General features: G+C 44.8%; 1 protein-coding gene across 2 annotated transcripts; it reads left to right on the plus strand.

Annotated features, from left to right (window-relative positions):
* The first annotated feature begins 1,427 nt into the window (after nucleotides 1-1,427).
* trim3 (tripartite motif containing 3) lies at nucleotides 1,428-27,882 on the plus strand. Of its 2 annotated transcripts, none has more exons than XM_062974355.1 (12): nucleotides 1,428-1,732; nucleotides 10,645-10,843; nucleotides 15,970-16,213; nucleotides 16,896-17,047; nucleotides 17,169-17,349; nucleotides 21,028-21,751; nucleotides 22,054-22,157; nucleotides 22,263-22,430; nucleotides 23,619-23,799; nucleotides 24,593-24,663; nucleotides 25,590-25,730; nucleotides 26,488-27,882. In XM_062974355.1, the coding sequence occupies exons 2-12, from the start codon at nucleotides 10,713-10,715 to the stop codon at nucleotides 26,638-26,640; spliced, it is 2,250 nt and encodes a 749-aa protein (XP_062830425.1). In that variant the 5' UTR covers nucleotides 1,428-1,732; nucleotides 10,645-10,712; the 3' UTR covers nucleotides 26,641-27,882. The 2 variants fall into 2 exon arrangements, with proteins under 2 accessions (XP_062830425.1, XP_062830426.1); XM_062974356.1 differs by having other exon boundaries at nucleotides 1,430-1,732; nucleotides 23,619-23,787.
* The last annotated feature ends 60 nt before the right edge of the window (nucleotides 27,883-27,942 follow it).

The following is a 27,942-nucleotide window of genomic DNA, read 5'->3' on the forward strand; positions in this document are numbered from 1 at the left end:
TGGGACTTCCAATACCTTCACTCACTTCCTGACAGCACTGCGATCCACACAAATGACTGATCAAGATCAAACATGGTACATGGAGCCCCCATGACCTACTCTACATACTGGCTCTGTTTGCAGAGGGATGGACACTGGACGATGGGACTTGCATATGGGAGTTGGAGCTCACCCGCACCCACTGAACCCACCTGACATTGGATATAAAACAAACATGGCTCTTCCGATGTGCTTTCGGAGAGTAACTGTTACACACTTTTTTTGTTACTCCCCCCATCATCTATCCTCCAGACTGTTTGCTATCTTATGTCTCTGCTCCCCGTGGTTTTATTCTTATCTTTTTCTCACCCCAGGTTTTAACTGAGTGTTCATGCGGCCTGCCCTGTTATATTGCTTTTTTGATTTTGTGTTGTACTGTACATGATTATTTTTGTATTGTTGTAATTGTATTATGATATGTTGTTTTTATATTTTGCTATATTGTATTGTTCTGGGCATGGCCCCATGTAAGCCGCCCCGAGATGGTGGCGGGATATAAATAAAGTTTTATTATTATTATTATTATTATTATTATATAGCCTACACTTGGAACACAGGCAAACAAGGCCTTTCTCAAATGACCCGGGCACCGCTGGGTCTCCAAGCTAGTCTATATATATAAAAGAGTGATGGCATCACGGCGACCCACAAAACAACAAAACTACAGGCCCCCCAACCTCGAAATTTGACAACACAACCCATCATCCACGCCTCTAGGTTGATACAACAAAAAGAAAGGAAAAATAAAGTCCTAATTAGAGAGAGAGGAATAATTGCTTTTATCCAATTGCTGCCAGTTAGAAGGCTAGGCTCCTCCAACTTGGTCTCCTAGCAACCCAAAAAAATTTAATAAAAAACACTAAAAAAATTAAAATACAATAAAAAACTATGATAACAGAAAATAACTAAAAATAATACAAGAAAATAATAAAATATAATAAATAAAAATATAACTTGCAATAAAATTAATTTAAAAAAAATGCAAATAACGTCGAATAAAAATTACACCACAATTTTTAACCAATACCACCACCACCTTGCCACAGCAACGCGTGGCCGGGCACAGCTAGTATATATATATATATACCTACTGGAACTCCTTGGCTGTTATAATAAAGTATATAATAAAGGGGGTTGGGAGGGATGCTGTGGTACCCTCTGCCCTGGATGCAGTTCCCATGGCAACAGCAGGCCCCGCCCCTTTCCCCGCACTCTGCTGTGGCCACGCCCACTCCTCCCCCCCCCCGCGCGGGCACTGCGCAAGAGGCGCCCCCTTTGGCTGCCGCAGCAGCAGCAGCAGCAGCAGCAGCAGCGAGGAGGGCGAAACCATTCCGCGGCAAAAAATAGGGGGAGAGAGAAGGGGCGGGGATTGCGGGGCCTCAAGACCGCAGCCTGGGAGGGGTGGATTGATTGACAGAGGAGGCAGCAGAGAGACAGGCGCCCCTTTCTTATATCCTTATACATACCTATCCCGGGTGATGGACTGTTCCATCCTCGCCGCCCCTTGAGGCTGGAGTGGTTCGCTCCAAAGGCGGCGGCACAGGCAGAGGCAGCAGCAGCAGCAGCAGGAAGGAAGGAAGGAAGAGATTGCGCCCACTCCCCTGGATGGGAATGCAATTAATACAATGCAATTAAGGGGAGGGGGTGCACGCAGGGGACTGGCATGCATGAGAGGAAGACCCACCGGGTGAAGGTGAGTCCAGGAAGACAGGCAAGATGCCTCGCAGGCCTGGGCCAACTTGGGCCCTCCCTCCAGGGGGTTTGGACTACAGCTCCCACCATTCCTAACAGCCGGCAGGCTGTTAGGAATGGTGGGAGCTGTAGTCCAAACCCCCTGGAGGGAGGGCCCAGGTTGGCCCAGGCCTGCAGGCTGCCAATCAGAATATAATTAATATAATATATCATTATTTATAATATAATGCAATAATAGTATAGTATTATTTATATATAATACAATGATAGTGTAATATATATTATTTATATATAATATAATACAATAATAGTGTGATATATATTATTCATATGAAATATATTTATAATATAATACAATAATAGTATGATATATATTATTTATATATAATACAATGACAGTGTAATATATATTATTTATATATAATATAATATTATTTATAATATAATACAATAATAGTATGATATATATTATTCATATGAAATATAATATTTATAATATAATACAATAATAGTATGATATATATTATTCATGTGAAATATAATATTTATAATATAATACAATAATAGTATGATATATATTATTCACGTGAAATATAATATTTATAATATAATACAATAATAGTATGATATATATTATTCATATGAAATATAATATTTATAATATAATACAATAATAGTATGATATATATTATTCATGTGAAATATAATATTTATAATATAATACAATTATATTATTTATAATATAATACAATAATAGTATGATATATATTATTCATATGAAATATAATATTTATAATATACAATAATAGTATGATATATATTATTTATATATAATACAATGAAAGTGTAATATATATTATTTATATATAATATAATACAATAATAGTGTGATATATATTATTCATATGAAATATATTTATAATATAATACAATAATAGTATGATATATATTATTTATATATAATACAATGACAGTGTAATATATATTATTTATATATAATATAATATTATTTATAATATAATACAATAATAGTATGATATATATTATTCACATGAAATAGAATATTTATAATATAATACAATAATAGTATGATATATATTATTCATGTGAAATATAATATTTATAATATAATACAATAATAGTATGATATATATAATTCATGTGAAATATAATATTTATAATATAATACAATAATAGTATGATATATATTATACATATGAAATATAATATTTATAATATAATACAATTATATTATTTATAATATAATACAATAATAGTATGATATATATTATTCATATGAAATATAATATTTATAATATAATACAATAATAGTATGATATATATTATTCATGTGAAATATAATATTTATAATATAATACAATAATAGTGTGATATATATTATTCATATGAAATATAATATTTATAATATAATACAATAATAGTACGATATATATTATTCATGTGAAATATAATATTTATAATATAATACAATTATATTATTTATAATATAATACAATAATAGTATGATATATATTATTCATATGAAATATAATATTTATAATATAATACAATAATAGTGTGATATATATTATTTATATATAATACAATGACAATGTAATATATATTATTTATATATAATATAATACAATAATAGTGTGATATATATTATTCATATAAAATATAATATTTATAATATAATACAATAATAGTATGATATATATTATTTATATATAATACAATGACAGTGTAATATATATTATTTATATATAATATAATACAATAATAGTGTGATATATATTATTAATACGAAATAAAATATTTATAATATAATACAATAATAGTATGATATATATTATTTATATATAATACAATGACAGTGTAATATATATTATTTACTAGCTGTGCCCGGCCACGCGTTGCTGTGGCAAAGTGGTGGTGGTATCGGTTAAAACCTGTTGTGGAATTTTTATTTGACGTTATTTGTATTTTTTTTAAATTAATTTTACTGTCACTAATCTTTTTTATTTATTATATTTTATTATTTTGTTGTATTATTTTTAGTCATTTTGTTATAGTATTTTATTGTATTAATTATTTTAGTGTTTTTTATAATTTTTTATTGTATTATTTGTATTTATTTTTTATCATTATTTTATTAACACTGGGCTGAGTGGGTTGCTAGGAGACCAAGTGGGCGGTGCTTAGCCTTGTAACTGGCAGCAATTGGATAAAAACTATTATTCCTCTCCCTGTAATTAGGACTTTATTTTTCTTTTCTTTTTGTTGTATCAACCTAGAGGCATGGGTGAGGGGTTGTGATGTCAATTTTCGAGGTTGTGGGGTGTTTACTTTTGTTGTTTTGTCCGCTGCCGTGATGCCATCACTCTTTTATATATATAGATATATAATATAATACAATAATAGTGTGATATATATTATTCATATGAAATATAATATTTATAATATAATACAATAATAGTATGATATATATTATTTATATATAATACAATGATAGTGTAATATATATTATTTATAGAAAATATAATATACAATATTTCTATATCTATAATATAGAATACAATAATAATATAATATATATTATTTCTATATAATACAATGATAGTATAATATATATTATTCATATGAAATATAATATTTATAATATAATACAATAATAGTATGATATATATTATTTATATATAATACAATGATAGTGTAATATATATTATTTATAGAAAATATAATATACAATATTATTTATAATATAATAGAATACAATAATAATATAATATATATTATTTCTATATAATACAATGATAGTATAATATATATTACTTATAGAAAATATAAAATATTATTTATAAATATAATAGAATACAATAATAGTATGATATATATTATTTATATAAAATATAATATATATTGTTTATAATATAATATAATAATGTATTTTATCTATGATAAAATATAATAATATATTTATGATATAATATAACAAATGATAATAAATAATAACACTTTATTTATATCCCTCCGCCATCTCCCAGAGGGAATTGTGGGAGCTGTAGTCCAAAAGCATCTAGAGGGAGGGCCCAAGTTGGCCCAGGCCTGCATGGTGCCAATAATAATATAATAATAATATATTATTATTATTTAGAATAGAATAGAAAAATGTTATATTTATTTCCAACATTTATATCCCACCCTTCTCACCTGAGGGGACTCATACTGTTTTATATATATATATATATATATATATATATATATATATATATATATATATATATATCTATATCTATATCTATATCTATATATCTATATCTATATCTATATCTATATCTATATATCTATATCTATATCTATATCTATATCTATATCCACACACACACACACACACACACATACATAATTTATCTATAATATAATAATATATTTGATATAATAAATAATAAAACTTTATTTGTATCCTGCCACCATCTCCCAGGGGGAATTGTGGGAGCTGTAGTCCAAAAACACCTGGAGGGAGGGCCCAAGTTGGCCCAGGCCTGCAGGCTGCCCATAATAGTATAATATGATATGATATATAATATAATAATTATTTATAATATAATATAACAATATAATGCATAATATATAATAAAATATAATAATACATTTATGATATAATAATATATTATTATATATATATACTTATGATATAAATATTATTTATTATATAATATAAAATATAATGCATAATATATAATATAATAATATATTTATGATAGTATTGTATACAGTAGAGTCTCACTTATCCAGCACTCGCTTATCCAACGTTCTGGATTATCCAACGCATTTTTGTAGTCAATGTTTTCGATACATCGTGATATTTTGGTGCTAAATTCGTAAATACAGGAATTACAACATAGCATTACTGCGCATTGAACTACTTTTTCTGTCAAATTTGTTGTGTAACATGATGTTTTGGTGCTTAATTTGTAAAATCATAACCTAATTTGATGTTTAATAGGCTTTTCCTCAATCCCTCCTTATTATCCAACATATTCGCTTATCCAACATTCTGCCGGCCCGTTTATGTTGGATAAGTGAGACTCTACTGTATATATATTTATGATATATGATAATATTTTTTATTATATATATGATACAATCTATAATATAATACTACCCCCCATTGCAAGGCCTAGAAGCCTTACCCCACCCACCCCCGAAATAAAGGCCAAGATGTGCCATTTAAGGAGGGGGGGAAGGCCTCAAAAAGATGATAATGATGATGATGGTGTTGGGTTGCTGTGAGTTTTTCGGGCAGTGTGGCCACGTTCCAGAAGCATTCTTTAATACTGGGAGCCAGATTGTGTTTATGTCCATGGTTTCCTCGTGCTAATCCTGTTTTCCCAGTCTAGCTACTCATTGGGGACTGGAGACTTGTGGAGTCCAGGGTGACACCCGGCACTGTCATCTCAGCCCCTTTCTCCATAGTGTTGTCAAAGGCAACTGGGCAAGGGGGGTTTATATATTTCCCTGTGGAATGATGCCCAGGGTGGGAGAAAGAATGTTGCCATCGGTCAGCTTGATTAGCATTGAATAGTCTTGCAGCTTCAAGGTCTGGCTACTCCCTGCCTGCGGGAATCCTTTGTTGGGAGATGTTAGCTGGCCCTGATTGTTTCCTGTCTGGAATTCCCCTGTTTTCTGAGTGTGCGTCTTTATTTACTGTCCTGATTTTAGAATTTTTTTAATACTGGTAGCCAGATTTGGTTCATTTCCATGGCTTCCTCCTTTCTGTTGAAATGGTCCACATGCTTCTTGGGGATTTCAATGGCTTCTCTTGTCTGAAATACTTTCCAATATGCCTTCCAACCTCTGAGGATGCTTGCTGGAAATGTGGGCGAAACATCAGGAGGGAATGCTTCTAGACCAGGGGTCCCCAAACTAAGGCCCGGGGGCCGGATGCGGCCCTCCAAGTTCATTTACCTGGCCCCTGTCCTAAACTTTAGACTTAGGGTTGACCTAAGTCTACCTGGTCTTTGGAGGTATTTTTGCTTCCCTGTGGTCTTATGAGATCGTCTAGATGGCCTTTGAAGGTCTCTTTGCTTAGCTACGGCCTTATGAGACCATCTAGATGGCTTTTGGAGGTCATTTTCCTTACCTATTGTCCTATCAGACCTTCTAGATGGCCTTTGAGGGTTCCTTTCTTTACCTATGGTTTTATGAGATTGTCTAGATGGCCTTTGGGGTGCCCTATCCTTCTCTATGGTCTTATGAAACCATCTAGATGGTCTTTGAAAGTCCCTTTCCTTATCTATGGTCTTCTGATGGCCTTATGAGATCATCTAGATGGTCTTTGAGGGTCCCTTTCCTTACCTATGGTCTTATGAGATCATCTAGATCAGGGGTCCCCAAACTAAGGCCCTCCAAGGTCATTGACCTGCCCCCCCCCATCCTAAACTTTAGACTTAGGGTTGACCTAAGTCTACCTGGTCTTTGGAGGTATTTTTGCTTCCCTGTGGTCTTATGAGATCGTCTAGATGGCCTTTGAAGGTCTCTTTGCTTAGCTACGGCCTTATGAGACCATCTAGATGGCTTTTGGAGGTCACTTCCCTTACCTATTGTCCTATCAGACCTTCTAGATGGCCTTTGAGGGTTCCTTTCTTTACCTATGGTTTTATGAGATTGTCTAGATGGCCTTTGGGGTGCCCTATCCTTCTCTATGGTCTTATGAAACCATCTAGATGGTCTTTGAAAGTCCCTTTCCTTATCTATGGTCTTCTGATGGCCTTATGAGATCATCTAGATGGTCTTTGAGGGTCCCTTTCCTTACCTATGGTCTTATGAGATCATCTAGATCAGGGGTCCCCAAACTAAGGCCCTCCAAGGTCATTGACCTGCCCCCCCCCATCCTAAACTTTAGACTTAGGGTTGACCTAAGTCTGAAACGACCTGAAGGCACACAACAACACTCCTAATTTGGGACTATTTCGTCATAGTCCGGCCGCCCAAGAGTCTGAGGGACTGTGAATTGGCCCTCCACTTAAAAAGTTTGAGGACCCCTGTTCTAGACCATGGGCATACAGCCCGGAAAATGCACAGCAACCCAATGATTCCGGCCATGAAAGCCGTCGACAACACACTGTAATAATAATATAATATAATATTAATAATAATATAATCATATAATCATAACATTTTTTAGTGTCAGGAGTGACTTGAGAAACTGCAACATATAATATAATATGATATGATATGATATGATATATAATACCTTAAAGCCTAGAAGCCTCACCCCACCCCGCCCCCCAAATCAAGGCCAGGAATGGATGCACCCCTCTCCTCTGCTTCCGGTCTCCCCCAGGGAAGGCTGACCCCTGCCCGACCCCTCTGTATTTATGCATGTTTGTAAATAAATAGAAGAGGGCGGGGCCTTGACAAGGGGGGGGGGGGTTGGCCCCGCCTCCTCCATCCCAAAAAAGACCCCCGTGGCCTCCTTTTGCTGCCTTCATTCCCCACTTTAATCTCCAATGGCAAAGGGAGGGCACTATTATGATTATTTCCCTCCATATCCATACGGAACCTTATAGCCTTGTAGCCTTCAGACTTTCACCATCGTCATCATCATTATTTCCATCCATATCCATACTTTCCTCCTTTATTTATTTATTTATTTATTTATTTCAATTATTTATCCCCCGCCCTTCTCACCCGAGGGGACTCAGGGCAGCTTACAAGTGGCAATTGATGCCATTACACTGATATACAATGAACTAAAACGTTAAAACAGTTTAAACAGTCATAAAATGCCATATACAAAGTTTAAAACAATGCAACGTGCTTATGCCATTCATCCACCAGACCTTATACAAGAGCCGCAATTCAGACCGGGTCGAAGCCAACACATGCTTATTCATCAAATGCCTGCCTACATAGCCAGGTCTTCAGTTTTTTTTTTCTGAACCCCAAAAGGGATGGAGCCTGCCGAATGTCACTGGGGAGGGAGTTCCACAGCCGGGGAGCCACCACCGAGAAGGCCCTGTCTCTCGTTCCCACCAGCCGTGCCTGAGAGGCGGGTGGGACTGAGAGCAGGGCCTCTCCAGATGATCTTAAGGTTCTCGTGGGCTCATAGGGGAAGATAACCTTTGGATGCAGCCTGCAATGGCATCGGCCCTTATAGCTGCTGCAGACTTGCATTGCAGGCTCACATTCCACTGGTGGTCTGCAGGAGCCTTTTCCCACTGGATTATTATTATTTTGTGTTGTAAAAGGCTTTCATGGCTGGAATCACTGGGTTGCTGTGACGTGGTGGTGGTGGTGGGGGGGGGGGGGGCTTAACCACTCCAATGAGGACTGAGGGCTGTGCTGGCGGTAGTGTAACTACCGGCAGGTCCAACCAAGCCAGAGAGGCCTCAGCTGAGGAGCAGAACTAAGAGCACCGAACCCATTAACATTATGGAGAATCAAACCCAAACGAAGTCTATACTGGCTCGGTCGTCGTCCAGGATAAAAAGGACCGCGGTGGATGCTGCTGATTCTGGACATCCATCAACAAGTGGGCTACAGAATCAAAATCCAAATGAACAGTCACGGAAGAGGCAGAAATACACAATGCCAGAAAACCACACAGTTACGAAATGCTATTACAACTCTGAACCTACCAAAAAAGGATGCATCAGCTATGGAAACAAGAGTACCCTGACTCACAAATAATATACTGTGTCTGGGTTGGTTCATCAAGTGTTCTGCTATGACTGATTTCTCTGGTTGACACAGTTGACCTGGACACAGTATATTATTTGAGAACACAGAAATGCTTGACCACTCCAACAACTATCATGTCAGATTGCACAGAGAAGCCATTGAAATCCACAAGCATGTGGACAACTTGAAACAGAAAGGAGGAAACCATGAAAATGAACAAAATCTGGCTACCAATATTAAAAAACTCAAAAATCAGAACAGTAGATGGGAAGCAACACTGAGGACAGAGGAGACCCAAGGACGGCTAATGACTCTGAACAAAGGATGCCCCCCAGGCAAGAGAAGAACCTTTCCAGTTCTAATTAATTAAGGTGGTTAACTGCAACATTCACGCTGGCTTCCAACTGACAAAGAACTCTTCTCACACTCTGGACTTTCCACAGATATGGATGAGGGTCCATGATACAGCACTTTATGAAACCTGTCCCCACTGGTTTGCTTTTAATTACTCTGATTTTATCTGGTTGGATTTTAATGTATTGTCCATTATTTTATTTTGTGTATCGTTGGAATGTTTTAAGTTTTTGTCAAATATGTTGTGTTGTTTTGGGCTTGTCCCTGTTGTGAGCTGCCCCGAGTCCCTTCGGGGAGATGGGGCGGGATATAAAAATAAAGTTGTTTATTATTATTATTATTATTATTATTATTATTATTATATAAACCTTCCTTGCCTAGTTTCTCCATGCCTCACAACCTCTGAGGATGCCTGCCATAGATGTGGGTGAAACGTCAGGAGAGAATGCTTCTGGAACATGGCCAGACAGCCTGGAAAACCCACAGCAACCCAGTGATTCCGGCCATGAAGGCCTTCAACAACATATTATTATTATTATTATTATTATTATTATTATTATTATTATTAATTTATACCCTGCTTTCTCTCTCCACAAGAGGACTCATGTATACTACTATTAGTATTAGAATGTATTATTATTATATTTATTTCTACCCCGCTTTATCTCTCCAGCAGGAGATTGCTGGGGGTGCTTTTAGTGGGTGTCCCTTTATGGTGGAAGGGGACTGGGCTGGGCATTCCTTGTGGTCTCGTCCCCCCGGGAGAGATGGCCAGGAGGGCTACGGGAGTGGCCGAGGAGGGGTCTCTCTCTTGCGGCCATGTGATGCTAACCCCTCTTCTCTCTCTCTCTCTCTCTCTCTCTCTGCCAGGCCTGAGGCCGCCTCCTCCTTTCCTTTCCTGCAGCCCGGCCGCCCTCCAGTCCTCCCCGTCCGCAGCCATGGCGAAGCGGGAGTCCAGCGCCAGCCCTGTGGTGCGGCAGATCGACAAGCAGTTCCTGGTGTGCAGCATCTGCCTGGACCGCTACCACAACCCCAAGGTGCTGCCCTGCCTCCACACCTTCTGCGAGAGGTGAGAGACAGAGAGAGAGAGAGCGGCGGGACCCTCATCCATCCGGCTGCTGAAGGGGGCCATGAGGGGTGTTCTGTCCGTCTGTCTAGCCCAGGGGTCCTCAAACTTTTAAAGTGGACTCTTAAAACTATTCTGACTGTCGGGGGGCCAGACTATGGTGAAATAGTCCATAATTAGGCTTGTTGTTGTGTGCCTTCAAGTCGATTCAGACTTCGGTCAACCCTAAGTCTAAAGTTTAGGATAGTGGCCAGGTAAATGACCACGGCGGGCCTGCAACCGGCACACGGGCCTTAGTTTGTGGACCCCTGGTCTAGCCATCCGCCTGCCTTCCTGGGTGCATGGGTGTGTTGGGGATTGTCTCCCTGTTATGAAACCAATGGGTTCCTGTTCTTTTGATGCAGAGCGTTCAGGGAAGAGTGATGTACAGTAGAGTCCCGGTTATCCAACTTCCGCTCATCCGACACTCCGTATTATCTGACGGGTCTTAGCGAGGAGGAGGGAGGGAGAAAAAGAGTACGGGAGTGAGTGAAAGAGGGAGGAAGGCAGGCTACAATGGTGACAGCAGTGGTAGAAGCAGGAGCCTGGCTGCCTCTTCCAGGCTCCTTTGCAGCCTGCCCTTCCTCCCTCTCTCACTCACCCACTCACTCACTCACCTACCTTCTTTTTCCCTCTCCCTCCTCAGTGAGTAAGAGAGGGAATCAGGGCAGGCTGCAAAGGCGACAGCGGTGGTAGAAGCAGGAGCCTGGCTGCCTCTTCCAGGCTCCTTTACAGCCTTCCTCCCTCCCTCTCTCACTCACTCACTCACTCACCTGCCTCCTTTTTCCCTCTCCCTCCTCCTTGCTAAGACCCAGCCAGTGAGTGAGAGAAAGGAGGGAGGGTAGGCTGCAAAGGTGACAGCAGTGATAGAAGCAGGAGCCTGGCCGCCTCTTCCAGGCTCCTTTGCAGCCTGTCCTCCCTCTCTCACTCACTCACTCACCTGCCTTCTTTTTCCCTCTCCCTCCTCCTCGGTGAGTGAGTGAGGGAGGGAGGGAGGGTAGGCTGCAAAGGCAACAGCAGCGGCAGAACCAGGACCCGGTGAGTGAGCGAGCGAGAAGAGGCCTATTCCTCCCTCTTATCCAACAGTTTCACTTTTCCGACATTGTGCCCGCCCGGTTATATCGGATAACCGAGACTCTACTGTATATTAGATCAATGAAACACTTCAGAGACCAAATTTGGTTTCAACACTTTTCATCACATCAGAATCACATCAAGAGAGAGCTCTCATTCATTCATTCATTCATCCCAAGCATGTCACTCACACACACAGGTGAAATGGATCAGGCTTTCTTAGAGGGTGTGGACGCTCCGTTGCCGCTGGTATATTATTATGATTATATTGTGGAGCCTGCGCACTTCTGCTTTCAGGGCTGTGACCTGGAGGCCTTCAGTTACTTGCAGAAACATTTCTCATTGTGCATTGTTTTCTCTGCGTAGACTTTGGAATTCTGTATGAATGCAGTCGAGATCAATGGCCACAGTGTGTGAGCGAGCTGGGGGACTAGAAGGGATGGAATTGCGACCACGTTCTATCCCTTGGTCTTTGTTTTCCTGGTAAGAGCATGGAAGCCTTTCCCAAGTGAAGTGCGCAGCCAGCACCAAAAAATATTCTAAATTGGCTTAAATTTCAGGAGGCAGCACAAAACCCCTGAGGCTGGGGAAACCTCAGCACCAGAGGATTAAAATGCTTAAGCTGCATAGATTTTGCTGGTTGGGAAGGCAGCCAACCCTTAGGACAAAGGGCAGGTTACAACCAACTTTCTCAAGGCTCGGTGGCTCATGGGCAAACTTGGGCCCTTCCTCCGGGTGTTTTGGACTGCAACTCCCATCATTCCTCACAGCCTCAGACCCCTTCCTTTTCCCCCTCCGCCGCTAGGGCCTGAGGCTGTGAGGAATGGTGGGAGTTGCAGTCCAAAACACCTGGAGGGAGGGCCAAAGTTTGCCCATGCCTGTACCTCTTTACTATGGGAGGAGCTGTAGTCATGTGATTGTACTGAGCATGTTCAGATGCAGGACTCCATTTTGTTAGCAGTTTGCATCAGACCTTGGTAGCGCTGCTGAGGGAGAAAAGGAAGGGGCCTGAGGCTGTTAAGAAGGGGCCCGGGCTGTGGCGCAGGCTGTTGAGCAACCAGCTGCAGCCAGTGCAACAAATCACTCTGACCAAGAGGTCATGAGTTCGAGGCCAGCTCGGAGCCCCGTGTTTGTCTTTGTTCTATGTTAAAGGCATTGAATGTTTGCCTTATATGTGTAATGTGATCCGCCCTGAGCCCCCTTCGGGGTGAGAAGGGTGGAATATAATTACTGTAAATAAATAAATAAATAAATAAATAAATAAATAAATAAATAAATAAATAAATAAGAATGGTGGGAGTTGCAGTCCAAAACACCTGGAGGGCTGAAATTTACACATGCCTGATGTATACTGGGGTTGCAACCAACATAAACATACCAGTATTTCAATTGGAAGCTTGGTCCTGCTGTTGGCTGATGAGAGAGTCAAGTTAATTAATATTGTTGTTATTGTTATTGTTGGGCCTTCAAGTCGTTTCAGACTCAGTCTAATATTTAGGGCCGAGGCAAAGGAAATGGCCTTGGGGGGGGGGTCTTAGTTTGGCGACCACTGGTTTAGATTATGGATGTGGTTTTAACTATGTTGTGACCCACCTCAAGGCATGAGGAGAGGCAGGTAAGACATAACGTCTTTATTACTATTGTTGTGGTTTGATGACCCTATGGCTCCCTGGCACTAGACATCTCTTGCGGGGAGTTCCACGTATCCTTCCTTAAAGACAAATCCCACGTGCTCCAAAATGGTAGCAACGTGGCATTTTAATATAACTGTAGTGTTATATTACACATAGTAGCCTTACACATAAGGCCTTCAACCTGGGGCTTCTCTCACTGAAGCTTCTCACACCAGGCTTTCTCACCCTGGGGCCTACTAACACTGAGGCTTTTCTCACTGGGCCTTCTCTCACACTGAGACCTACTACACAGTGAGACCTTCCTCACTGTGAGGCTGACTTAACACTGAGGCATTCTCTCACAGTGAGACCTCTCTCACATTGAAGCTGTTAACACCGAGGCATTCTTTCACACTGAGGCCTACCTCACAGTGAGACCTCTCTCACTCTGAGGCTGACTAACACTGAGGCATTCTCTCACATTGCAGCCTACTTCACTCTGAGGCTGACTAACACTGATATAGAACTGCAGCTTTTGCTGAGTCATTGCATCCATTTAACCTTTTCAGTGTTTGACTCACATTTTTGTAATTAAAATGCCTAGTTAATTTTTAATATTTCTGACAAGCCCCACGGTCCAACCTGCCCTCTTGGTAATACCAAGGGGCAGGTCCCCCGGGGAGGCTGTCTTGGCGCATCTCCTTCCCTGCTGCCCTTTGCTTTCCCTGGCCGCTGGCATGGACATTGGGCCGGCACCATCATTGCTGGGCTGTCCGTGCAACCTTGCGGTCCCCCAGGGCAGCACCCGCCTCAGCGGCAGCCAAAGCACTGACCTCACCGGAGGCCAGAAGCAGTTGGCAGCTGCGCAGAGGCTGCAAGTGAGGATGACTCAGGGGCCGGGAGAGAAGCCGCCTTGCATTGTGTTCTCTGGCTGGGAGAGGTGCCGGACACGCCCGCTCGGTTGCCTGGACAGGTGCTGTATTCACCTGTGCCTCTTGGCACTTTGGGAGGCTGCCTGGCTTTGTAAGGGGTGGGCTGGGGGTCGCTCTGCGGCTGAGGGTCAAAGGGGAGGCTGGCCTTGGGGCGAGGAGGAGGTGGCCCAAGGGACACTGCATACCCTGCCCCGTTGTCCTCGGCAGCTTTACATCCCACTTTATCTCTCCGTACGGAGACTCAAAAACATTCCAACTTCAAACATACAAATATGCCATAATAAGCCGCCCTGAGTCCCCTGATGGGTGAGAAGGGCGGGGTAGAAATGATGTAATAAATAAATAAGACATTATATGCATTATTATATATGATCAGTAGTATGATATTTGATACATTAGTATTATTATATTACAATATTATTATTATTAGTCTTACATTGTATTACATTATATTACTATCAATATTATATGTATATATATATTATTAGCATAGCCCAATATTAGTGTTCTATATTATTGTACTTTACCACTATACTGCAACATTATTAGTAACATTACATGTAATATATAATATACAATTAGCATATTACTACATATTATTATATGGTAGTACATTATTATACCACAATATATATAATACACTTATCAGTATGTTATACTATTAGTATTATATACAATATTATACAATATCATTATTATATATTATTACACTGATTATTAGTCTTATTGTATTATATGTATACATAATATATATTATTAGCACAGCACAATATTCACGTTCTATATTATTATATTGTACTATACCACAATACTGCAACATTAGTAATATTCCATGTAATATATAATATACAATCTGCCGATTATTACAAGTTATTGTATTGTACTATATTATTATACCACACTATATATATATATATATATATATATATATATATATATATATACACACACACACACACACACACACACACACACACACATATAAAAAATACACTATCAGCATATTATACTATTAGTATTCTATAATATATTGAACTATATTGTAAATTGAGTTAACCTTTGTTGAAATGTACAGGGCTACAGGGGTGCAGATAAGCCTGTAGATCTCTTCTGCAGACGGGGGTCTCAGAAGGACGGCCAGGTGTCATCTCATGGCAGCGGGAGGAGATGCCAGGCGGAGGTCGGTCAGGGGCCAAACTGCCCTGGGGAGCGCCCACCTGCCCCCCCCCCCATTGCTCTCTGGCCTGGGGCCATCTCACCATCGTGTCTGTCTCCCCTTCCCCTCGCTCTCCCGTCCCCACTCATGCTTTCTCTCGTTCCCAAGGCTGCCTCCCTCCCCTTTGCCCCCCTGCTTCATCTCTGCCCCGCCTCTGCGCTAGTGCCCCCCACCCGCCCTGCTCCCCCCGCAATGGGCTCTAGGCCGCCTGACCCCCCCTCTTGTCTTGTCTGGTCTGCCTGCTCTGCCCCCCAGGTGCCTCCAGAACTATATCCCGCCCCAGAGCCTGACCCTCTCCTGCCCCGTCTGCCGCCAGACCTCCATCCTCCCGGAGAAGGGGGTGGCCGCCCTCCAGAACAACTTCTTCATCACCAACCTCATGGAGGTGCTCCAGCGCCAGCCCGACAGCGCCAGCCACGAGGACACCGCCGCCGCCATGCTGGACTCGGTCAGCGCCGTGCCGGGGAAGCCGCTCTCCTGCCCCAACCACGAAGGCAAGGTCAGTGCCCGTCCGCATGTATTCAGCATACAGGTACTTTGCCTATCAATCCAGTGACAAGTAGATCTGAAGTAGTTTCTCTGTGTAGGCAACACAGGACTTGTAGACCCCTCCCCCCAAGTCTTCCATATACAACTGAAGACGTGGCTATTTTGACAAGCCTTTGACCATGTTTAGAACCCCTTAATGAACGTATCTGAGGACCTAGAGACTATTTCACCATGCACTTTATGAAACTAAAATTGATTGCAGTTTTCTTATACCTGCAGCTATTGTTGCTTTTACTGATTTTAATCAAGGGAGTTTATGATGTTTATGCTGGTTGTTATTGCTTTTATGTTATTGTCTTTCCACTTCTTGTATTTTGTGTGTTTCCACCCTTGAGTGCTTTGTGTGCCGCCCTGAGTCCCTTCGGGTGATGGTGGCGGGGTATAAATAATACTTATTTTATTAAGTTTATTGTAATCAACAGTCCAAAGTCCAAAGTATCTCTCTGGTCTGAGATCAGAGTCTCTATAGTCTGAAAGTCTGAAGTCTGTACAGTCTGAGAGTCTGAAAGCATACATCTGTCCCTACTGCTCCTCTAAGCATACTACTCTAAAATAGAGTCTGAGTCCTGAACAAGCCCAGCTTGTTCACAATTCTGCCATTTCCACCCGTTTCTTCTTCTTCTCCCCTGCAGATGATGGAGTTTTACTGTGAGTCCTGCGAGACGGCCATGTGCCATGAATGCACGGCCGCTGAGCACCGTGAGCACGTGACGGTGCCCTTGCGGGACGTGGTGGAGCAGCACAAGGCCTCGCTGCGGCAGCAGCTGGACGCTATCAAGAGCCGGTAGGACCCCAGGCAACAGTGGGAGTCCCAAAGAGGGTGGCCCCAGGGCTGGTTTGTGGAGGCCACCCTTCCAAGGCTCTCTCTCTCAATTCTGCCCGCTCTCTCCCTCCCTCCCTCCCAGGCTGCCCCAGCTGACCGCTGCCATCGGGCTGGTCTCCGACATCAGCCAGCAGCTGGTGGAGCGCAAGAACGACGCCGTGGCCGAGATTGGGAGCACCTTTGCCGAGCTGGAGAAGGCCCTCCACCAGCGGAAGGGGCTGTTGGTCCGCGACCTGGAGGCCCTTTGCGGGGCCAAGCAGAAGGTGAGGTCGCCGTGAGGAGAAGACCCCCTTCCCTACTCTTCTTAGTGGGTCTCACTCACAGGTGGTGATCTATCTGCCTGATGATCCCAGAAGCTCTCGCTGAAGCACCTGAGTCTCTTTTAGGGGAACACCAGGCTTTCTGTTCTAGCACAGGCATAGGCCAACTTGGGCCCCCCAGATGTTTTGGACTTCAAGTCCCACCATTCCTAACAGCCTCAGGCCCCTTCCTTTTCCCCTTTAGCCGCTCCACCAAGGCCTGATGCAAACTGCTAACAAAATGGAGTCCTGCGTCTAAACATGCTCAGTACAATCACATAACTACAGTTCCTCCCACTGTAAAGAGGTACAGGCATGGGCAAACTTTGGCCCTCCCTCCAGGTGTTTTGGATTGCAACTCCCACCATTCCTCACAGCCGCTTAAGCGGTGGAGGGGGAAAAGGAATGGTGGGAGTTGCAGTCCAAAACATCTGGAGGGAGTCCAAAGTCCAAAACAGTTAAAGCCCTCTCTTCTTTGTTAGCCTGGAGTCCATTTCTCTTGAGATGACTAATGAGCTGTAGGCTTGATCACTCCCCTTCTTGTGTGCTCCTTCCATCCCATGATGTTTGCTTCGGCATATATTTATATGAATTAAGGTCCGGCAGCAACATTCACTGCTTGATCCCTGGCTTTTCTGGAGTCTTGTGTAATTAATGGTGTTGCTGGAAGGCAGCCAAAACAAGTAAAACCTCTCTAGTATAATTCCTATATATTACATTGTTGAAAGACATCTTGGAGACTAACTAAGCAAACAAAAGTTGGTAGCTTAGGCTTCCGCAGACACAGTCTTCCTCCTTGGATGCATGAAATTGTTAAGTGTTTACCATTTCCACCGATGGATTTCTTAAGAGCTCACAAGTGGCCGTTGCCCAACCTCAGTGATTGACTATAAACAATTTGATGAGATTGGCCAGTTCTTACCTCTGTCACACAGGGCGCTCCCTCTGCTGTTCAAATACAGCTGTGCTCCAGAAGGAGGGATCTGACTCTTGACAGTCCTCTCTGTTGAGCTCAGCTTTGGGAGGAGCTATTTCCGAAAAGTCCTTCTTCATTCACTCAGTCGTTTCCGACTCTTTGTGGCCTCATGGACCAGTCCACGCCAGAGCTCCCTGTTGGCCGTCGCCGCCCCCAGTTTCTTCAAGGTCAAGCCAGTCACTTCAAGGATACCGTCCATCCATCTTGCTCTTGGTCGGCCTCTCTTCCTTTTTCCTTCCGTTTTCCCCAGCATCATTCTCTTCTCCAAGCTTTCATGTCTTCTCACTGTGTGGCCAAAGTACTTCATCTTTGCCTCTCATCATATCCTTCCCTCCAGTGAGCAGCCGGGCATTATTTCCTGGAGGATGGACTGGTTGGACCTTCTTGCGGTCCAAGGCACTCGCAGGATTTTCCTCCAGCACCAAAATTCAAAAGCGCCTCTCTTCCTTCGCTCAGCCTTCCTTATGGTCCAGCTCTCGCATCCATAGGTTACTATGGGGAATACCATTGTTTTAACTCTGCGGGTCTTCGTTGCCAGTGTGATGTCTCTACTCTTCACTATTTTATTGATGTTGGCCATTGCTCTCCTCCCAAGAAGGAAATGTCTTCTGATTTTCTGGCTGCAGTCTGCATCTGCAGTGATCTTCGCTCCTAGTCTGTCACTGCCACCATGTTTTCTCCCTCTATTTGCCAGTTGTCAATCAGTCTGGTTGCCAGCGTCTTGGTTTTCTTGATGTTTAACTGCAGCCCGGCTTTTGTGCTTTCTTCTTTCACCTTGGTGATAAGGCTCCTTCAGCCATCAGAGTGGTATCATCTGCATACCTATGGTTGTTAATGTTTCTTCCAGCAATTTTAACTCCAGCCTTGGATTCATCAAGCCCCGCACGTCACGTGATGTGTTCTGCGTACAAGTTGAATAGGGAGGGTGAGAGGACACAGCCCTGATGTCCACACTCCTTTCCCAATCTTGAACCCGTCTGTTGTTCTGTGGTCTGTTCTTACTGTGGCTACTTGGTCTTTATACAGATTCCTCAGGAGACAGACAAGGGGACTTGATCTCCCCAGACTACCAAGAACATGCCACAGTTTATTATGATCCACACAGTCGAAAGCTTTAGAATAGTCAATAAAGCAGAAATAGATGTTTTTCTAATACTCCCTGCCTTCCTCCATTATCCAGAGGATATTGGCAATTTGGTCTCTCGTTACTCTGCTTTTTCTAAACCTAGCTTGGGCATCCGGCAACTCTCGCTCCATGTCTTGCTGGAGTCTGCCTTGCAGGATCTTGAGCATTACCTTCCTGGCATGGGAAATAAGTGCCACTATACGGAAGTTTGAGCATTCTTTGGTGTTTCCCTTTTTTCCGTTTGGGGATATAAATTGATTTTTTCCAATCTGATGGCCATTCTTGTGTTTTCCATATTTGCTGGCATATGGCATGCATCACCTTGACAGCATCATCTTTCAAGATTTTAAACAACTCAGCTGGGTTCTCGTCATCTCCTGCTGCCTTATTATTAGCAATGCTTCTTAAGGCCCATTCAACCTCACTCCTCAGGATGTCCGGTGCCACATAATGTTGCCAGCCCTGGCAGAAAGGCCACTCTGGATACCTTGCAGCTCGAATAGATCACAGTTGGGTTGTTGCAAGATGTTGGGAGAAATGTAGGCGCAGCCACTCCCCAAGTTCATAGAATCATAGAATAATAATAATAAGAGTTGGAAGAGACCACATGGGACATAATAATTATTCTAATAACCCGCCACTATCTCCCAAAAGGGACTCGGGGCGGCTTACATGGGGATCAAGCCCAGCATAAAACAAGGAATTAATTGTTAGATAATTAAAACATATAACAAACAAGCCATATAATTAAAACAATAAAAACATCATAAAAATACAGCAATCAACATCACAACCAGTACTGGAAAAATGGGCATATTCAGAATGAGAGGGAGGGCAAGGCTTGTGCAAAATGCAGGGCAATAGGGCCGGGGCTGGGAATAAAGTGCTGGAAAAAAAACATTATTTTAGAGCAGGGCAGTTATGATCGAGAGATAGACCATTATTCAAAAGCATGTTGGAACAACAAAGTCTCCCAAGTCTTTATGGAAAGTGGACAGATGGGTGGCCATCTCTCAGGGGTACTCTGTGCTTTTTCTACATGGCAGAGGGTTGAACTAAATGGCCTACATTAGTGGTTCTCAACCTGTGGGTCTCTCCCCAGGTGTTTTGACCTACAACTCCCAGATAGCCCAACCAGTTTGCCAGCCGTTAGGATTTCTGGGAGTTGAAGGCCAAAACATCTGGGGACCCAGAGATTGAGAACCACTGGCCTACATGGTCTCTTCCAACTCTGTTATTCTATGATTCTGTATGTTTGTCTCCTGGCACAGGCCATCTGGCCGTGGATCAAGACTCAACCCCTTCCACTCCAGGCAGTGGCTGGAACTTGTATCCAGAGCAGGCCTCTTCTCCATCTTCTTGGGGAACCTCCTTAAATGGGAAGCAGCAATGAAATACCCATTTCTGTCTGAAGGTCCTTCATCTTCCTGCTGGTGAAACGTCACGAGAAAATGCTGCTAGAACATGGCCATACAACCTGGAAACCAAACAGCACCCCAAATATAATGATTATGATGATGATGCTCTCTCTGACCTGCAGGTGCTGCAGGCCCAGCTGGACACCCTGCGCCAGGGCCAGGAGAATATCCTCAGCAGCTGCAGCTTCACGGAGCAGGCGCTGGACCACGGCTCGGAGACGGAGGTGCTGCTGGTGAAGAAGCAGATGAGTGAGCGGCTGAGTGAGCTAGCCGGCCGCGAGTTCCCCGAGCGGCCCCACGAGAACGCCCAGGTGGACTATGTAGTGGAGACGGAGGGCGTGCGCAAGTCCATCCTCAACCTGGGCGTGCTGCTCACCACCAGCGCCATTGCCCACAAGACGGTGGCTACCGGGGAGGGCTTGCGCCATGCGGTGGTAGGCCAGGCGGCCTCCCTCACCATCACCACCAAGGACAAGGACGGGGAGCTGGTGCGCAGTGGGAGTGCCTGCCTGCGGGCGGAGGTGGCGGCTCCTGATGGCACTGCCACGGACCACGAGGTGCTTGATAACAAGAACGGCACCTATGAGGTGGTCTACACACCACGCCACGAAGGTGACCACCTTCTCTCCATCCATCTCTATGGGCAGCCAATCCGGGGCAGCCCCTTCCGTGTCAAGGCTGTCAAGGCCTCCGATGTGCCGCCCTCCCCAGATGATGTCAAGCGCCGTGTCAAGTCTCCCAGCAGCGGCCACATCCGCCAAAAGGCCGTGCGCCGGCCCTCCAGCATGTACAGCAGTGGCAAGAAGAAGGAGAACCCCATCGAGGATGAGCTAATCTTCCGAGTCGGTCAGTCCAAGGAGGGCATCCAAAGAGGGGAGGAGGTTGTCATGGGGCACCGAGGATACCCTTGAGGCCTGGCCCTTTTATCCTGCGCCATAGATATGCATGCTATTTAACACTGCTCCACCTATGTATCAGGCAATCATTGCTAGAAGGTTGTGCAGTAAAAGGCTATGGTTTGCGGGTGACATGTTGCTCAGAGACCCACAGCAAACACATTGTTGGGGGAATGGTGGTGGGAGTGGTCATAGTGTCAATTGGCATGAGCTTTCTTGTACCACTTCCAACTGACATGCACCTCCCCACAGGAACCCGGGGCCGGGAAAAGGGCGAATTCACCAATCTGCAGGGCATTTCCACCTCCAGCAGTGGCCGCATTGTAGTGGCCGACAGCAATAACCAGTGCGTGCAGGTAGGGAGCATCCATACATCTGTGTGTCCATGTGCCTTTAGTTGTGCTTGCATTGTCTGGCCCAGGTTCTGATGCAACATCTCTTTCTCCGGCTTCTGTGTTAAGATCTTCTCTAATGAGGGACAGTTCCGTCTGCGCTTTGGGGTGCGGGGCCGCTCCCCCGGACAACTGCAGCGCCCCACAGGGGTCACTGTGGACCTCAATGGGGACATCATCATTGCCGACTATGACAATCGCTGGGTCAGCATCTTCTCCCCTGAAGGCAAGTTCAAGGTAAGGGCTCCAAGGAGGAGGGAGGTAGCTCCACAGCCTCCTTATATGGGGAATGCAAGGACAGGATGCTGAGGAATCTCCGGTGGGGCAGGAGCGAGCTTGCCATGAATAAATCCTTTTTTAAACAAAGGTTCTTTTTATTGCAATTTCCAGTGTGAGAGGATATATCAGAACTTTTACACAAAGAATGACATTAGACATACAGATTCTAAAAAACTACATTGGATTCTACAACCTTAAGTTATATTCGCTAACAAACAAAGGGGAGTTTACATTTTTACTCAGCATTCACAAACATGTAAACATTCATGCTTATGCATGCATCACCATTTCTCCATTCTTCCTCCGTGAAGAACACCTGTTAGACCAGGCTGCTTCCTTGCAAATCTGCCAACGCACCAAAGCTTCTGAAACTTCTAAAACACCAAAATGCATCCTTTCCCTAAGAACAAGGCCAAGGATCAGAATCTCTGTTTCCTCTACAGCAGAAATTGACTCCCTGCAACATAAAATGACTCCAAAACGCACTTCTTCCTCTTCCCTTGAGAAAAGGAGGCATACATAATCTCTTTCCATAGAGCATGGTGAATGGGCCAGATTCCTCTGGTCTGCCACAATTTTTGGATTGTCATAAGGTCTGTTATATAGCAATATTTCACTGATGTTGTCCCAAAGTTGTAAATTACTGATATATTTTTCCCATCCTGGAACATGTTGATTCCATCTCGGTTTCCTGGCAGATGTTGACTCTGTGTGATTGGTGCTGAGTTTCAAGGAGCCTTGTGTTGACTTCCTTCTTAACATAAGGAACCTTGTAAATATTTCCTTAAGTGATGTTGGTAATGTAAGGACAGTGTTGACTTCCTTACTTAAAAGAACCGTTGTCTTGGGAAATGTAAACATGTTGTTTTTCCCCAAAAGTTAATCAATGTCACAGTTCTTATCAATGTCAGCAGTTCATCAACTTTTGATTACAGTAGTTGTTTTCCAGGCCTCATTCCTTTTAGAATGGTGTCATTCATTCGTCTTGCATACAGTTCATTCAAACCATATATCACTGTATCATATTTAATCATGAAAAGCTTCCCTCCAACCAGTTTGCAACAGGCCAAACTACTTTCCCTTCCTGCTCCTCTCCCTTCTGTCCTGAACATCCATGGGGTTCTTCTCTGACCTTTTGCCTCCTAGACCAAGATCGGGGCTGGCCGCTTGATGGGACCAAAGGGGGTGGCGGTGGACCGCAACGGACACATCATTGTGGTGGACAACAAGGCCTGCTGCGTCTTCATCTTCCAGTCCAACGGGAAGCTTGTGACTAAGTTTGGCAGCCGCGGCACCTCGGAGCGCCAGTTTGCAGGTACCCTCGATGGTAATGCACAGGCAGGTTTCCTCTCGTTATGCATGCCTTTGGCTTCTGCCAGGGCCGGGCTGGTGAGTACTCTCCAGGCAGAACCCCTGGGCATCCTCAGGAAGGTTCTTGCCTTGCTTTCCGCTCTGTCGCCTGGGCCTGCTGCCAGAAGGCCAGTTCCTCCACTTCTTCTCCATTAACATTCTGGCAGCTGGTGTGGTTACTAACGTCGGTCCTTCGCCGCTCTTCTCACTTTCAAAGTCAGTGTTCCTCTGTGGTCGGGCTTTCCGCATGCTTCCTTGGCAGAAGACTGCTGCCGGATATCTGTAATTCTTTTCTGCAAAGACATATGTACTGTGGATCTTCCACGTTTACGGTTCCGACTTTTGCGGGTTTGATCATTCAGATTTGGCTAAAAATGTTCTTTCTGGGAATTGCTAGATCCTTCTGTGCAACGTTATGGCCAATGAGGAAAACCATGGCCATCGGCCTCAGTTCAGAGTGGCCAGAGCTGCCCAGTTCCTTCTGATAACCCTCCAAGCAAGACTTCCTTTAACTCCTGGCCTTTGGTGTACAGCAGGCATGGGCCAACTTGGGTCCTCCTTCCAGGTGGTTTGGACTTCAACTCCCATAATTACTAACAGCTGGTAGGCTGTTAGAAATTGTGGGAGTTGAAGTCCAAAACACCTGGAGGGCCTAAGTTTGCCCAGGCCTGGTATATACTGTTTCTATGGCTTTGTTCTTGACCTCCTCCTCCAACCTCCAGCTGTGACATGCAAAGGGCCCATAAGTCTTCTTGCTTTTGTTTTCTCAGGGCCACACTTCGTTGCCGTCAACAACAAGAATGAGATCGTGGTGACCGACTTCCACAACCATTCTGTGAAGGTGAGGACGGAGCTTCTTCCATCTTGCTGCACGAAAACTGGGCTAGCCTTCTCTTTGGGGCTGATTCTGAGGGAAAGTTTACTCTGGATGATCCATTCAGTGTGTCAAAGCCTGTCCTCAGCTTGGAAATTGAGTGGACGAGAAGCTTTGGCTCTCATTTTGGGGCCCAGTTGGAGGAGGAGGTGGAGGAGGTGGAGGAGGAGGAGGGCTATTTACAAGAAAAATCCAAAGGGCTGCTCTCGAATTCTAGACTGATTGGCCTAGAAGAGAAAAAAGGCATGTGCGCGCACTGTAGTCGTCACACTGTCTTTGACGTGTGCCTGAGGGACGGTCACTTTAGGTCTCTGAGAGTAGAGTCCTGGCGGATAAGGCTGTTTCTATGGCAGGGCTGCATAAAGTAGAAATAACATTTACCGGTCTTGACACTTGAGACCAACTTCAGCAGCCGTTGATAGAGAGGAGAGGGTTTGGAAGGAGACTTCCAGGATCAAAGCCCCTTGTAGCCATGGGGAGATTTTGTGTGCCTAACACGCAGAAGCAATAGCTCAGGGCAGCTGTACTTTTCAAGGGTGACTTGCAAGCGGTCATCTGAGTGCAGCTCCTCTAAGTTACGTAGCTCTTGCCTGGATGATGCTTTCCTTGTGGTTCTCTTCCTGCTTCCCTGGCTCTTCACTTTGTCATAGTTGTTGCCATCCCTTCTCTTGGCACCTGATGCTAGTATCTTCTTGCACATTGAGGTGTAGCCTAAGAATCCTTTGCAGGAACTGCAGGGGCAGTGAGCCTCCCAGCCTTGGGCAAATGACATCCAGCCAGGCCAGACAAGCTCTCCACTGTCCAAGAGGTCAAGTGAGGCCTGACAGAAATGCTGGGTCTCCAGGAACTCGGCCAAGATGTGTGTTTTGTGTGTCTTGTGTCTTCTTCCTCAGGTGTACAGTGCCGACGGGGAGTTCCTCTTCAAGTTTGGATCCCATGGTGAGGGCAACGGACAGTTCAACGCGCCGACTGGCGTGGCTGTGGACTCCAACGGGAACATCATTGTGGCAGACTGGGGCAACAGCCGGATCCAGGTATTTGGGGGATCAGCTTGCTTGTGCTGGTTGGGGAAGTCAATCTCAGAGTTGGAAGATGGGCAATGAGGGGGACGTATAGGAGGGTCACCCAGTGCCCCTAACCCCCAGTTGGCTTCCATGGCTTCCATATCAGACCAGGCCCACAAGGACTCCCAGGTGAGAGCTGGAGGCTTCCATCCTCCTTGGAACTACCTAGTTCTGGGCAGACCGTGCTATGAAGAAGCTCCTGAATTTATCCTTGCAGTTCGCCAGCAGCTCCTCTATGGGTTGTTGTGCTTCGATTTCCATTGATCTGCTGTGAATCAGTTGGGAACCTCACATCCTCCAGATGCCTTGGATTCCTAAGGCGATGCCCCTGAGCAGGCATGGGCATACTTTGTCCCATGCCAAAGTCCAAAACACCAGGAGGGCCGAGGTTTGCCCATTCCTGTTCTAAATGGCCCCACTTCCTCCACCAAGGCAGATGTATGTGGGGACTGCTTTCCAGTCCATTCTCCATCTTGCTTGCTCTTCTTTCTGCCCCCTTTCTGGCTCCACATATGCATTTTGTAATGGGGCAAGGAAAACAGGATCCCCAACGGTGGCTACTGTGCCTTACACAGGCACCCACCTTTCTTGCCAGAGCCCCGGTTTTTCTCAGTGCTAGTGGCTGCAGCCCTGTGAGCATGGTGTGCCACACATGCATTTAGGCCATGCCATGATCCCCTTTGGCCTGCCTCCTTTGCCTTTACAGCTGCTGTTCCTCTCGTTCCAGGTCTTCGACAGCTCAGGCTCCTTCCTGTCCTACATCAACACCACGGCGGACCCGCTGTATGGGCCGCAGGGCCTGGCCCTGACCTCTGATGGACACGTGGTGGTGGCGGACTCTGGCAACCACTGTTTCAAGGCTTACAGATACCTGCAGTAGCCCCAGGGGCCGGGCGGGCTGGGCAGAGGGGGGGCGTTTCCCTCTGGCCCACCTGCTGCCCGAAAGGGGTGGACGATGCGCTTGGGAAGGGCTGGCCCTTGGATGGGGCCCCTCCCTCCCTGCACTGGGTCGTGGGGCTCCGGCAGCTGTGTGTGATGGTGCCAATTGCGACCAACCGAGGCAGCTACGCGTTCGGGGTATGTCCTGGAGTGTGTGAAGGAGTGTGGCTTGCTCAGCTCCTCCTCCTCCAAGGGGCCGCCATACATTTCTGGCCTTTCCTGCGGGGGAAGTGGGACTGGCTCTGGGGTAGGCTCTGCAGCTCCAAGTCCCGCTTGTTGCCTCCTTCCACGCTCTTGTCCTTCTTTGTTCTGTCCCTCTTTGCCCTCCATCTCCCTCGCTCACTTCCCTGGATTCTCTCTGCACTTTATCACTGTCCAGGGAAGAGGCCGAGGCTTCCCCTTTCTTTCCTTCCCAATTTCTGTCTCTATGATTCCTGGGAAGCCGGGGTGAGAAGCACAAGCTTCAGCAGACAAATAAATGCCTGCAAATGGGTGGGTGGGTGGGAAGGGTTGCACTTTGGGGAGCAGAGGGGTCCTTGCGCTGCCATCAGCTTCACTGGGAGGGGAGGTCCCACCTTTGCTAGGAGTTGCATAGCTGGGGGTGTATATGGGGGAGAGCCTCGTTCGTGCCAGCTTTGCAAGGGGTCCAAAATCAACATCTTCAGCCACCTTTTTCTCAACCAGGTCTGTGCCCCTTCCTTCCTTGACCTGGGGGGAGGGATATGGGGCGGTCTTGTTGCATTTCCACCTGCACAGAGCTGCTATTTCCCACTAGCTCTCTTCTGAAAAGGGGTTTCTTCCTGCCTTCTTGCTCTGGACCTGGCTCCCACTTTCCCTCTTGACAGTACACTGGGTGGAGTGGCCAGGAGGGTGGCGCAGCTCATTCGGCTTTCCTTCGGCCACGTTGAGAACGCCCGCCTCTCTTCCACAGCCACTTTCCCTCCTTGTGTGGGGATCTGCCCTCCTCCTTGACGCCCGAATGGGCTGCCTTCACCTGAGGGCAAGCAGCATCTCCAAGCAGAGGCTTCAGCCAGGCCCTTCCGCCAAGGTGACCCCTGCGCCCAACCCTCTGCTCCCCAGGCCTTCCTTCTGCACACACTCCTGGTTGGTTGGTTGGGCTGAACTGAGGCAGCAGCCATGTGCTAACAAATATGTATGTACAAAATAAAGTATTCTGAAAATATTCTGCTGCTTCTGTCGGAGGCACGGCTCGGCTGGGGCCGCAGCCATGTCCATTTACGAG

The sequence above is a fragment of the Anolis carolinensis genome, chromosome 3, assembly GCF_035594765.1.
Source record: "Anolis carolinensis isolate JA03-04 chromosome 3, rAnoCar3.1.pri, whole genome shotgun sequence".
In the NCBI taxonomy this organism is placed as follows: domain Eukaryota; kingdom Metazoa; phylum Chordata; class Lepidosauria; order Squamata; family Dactyloidae; genus Anolis; species Anolis carolinensis.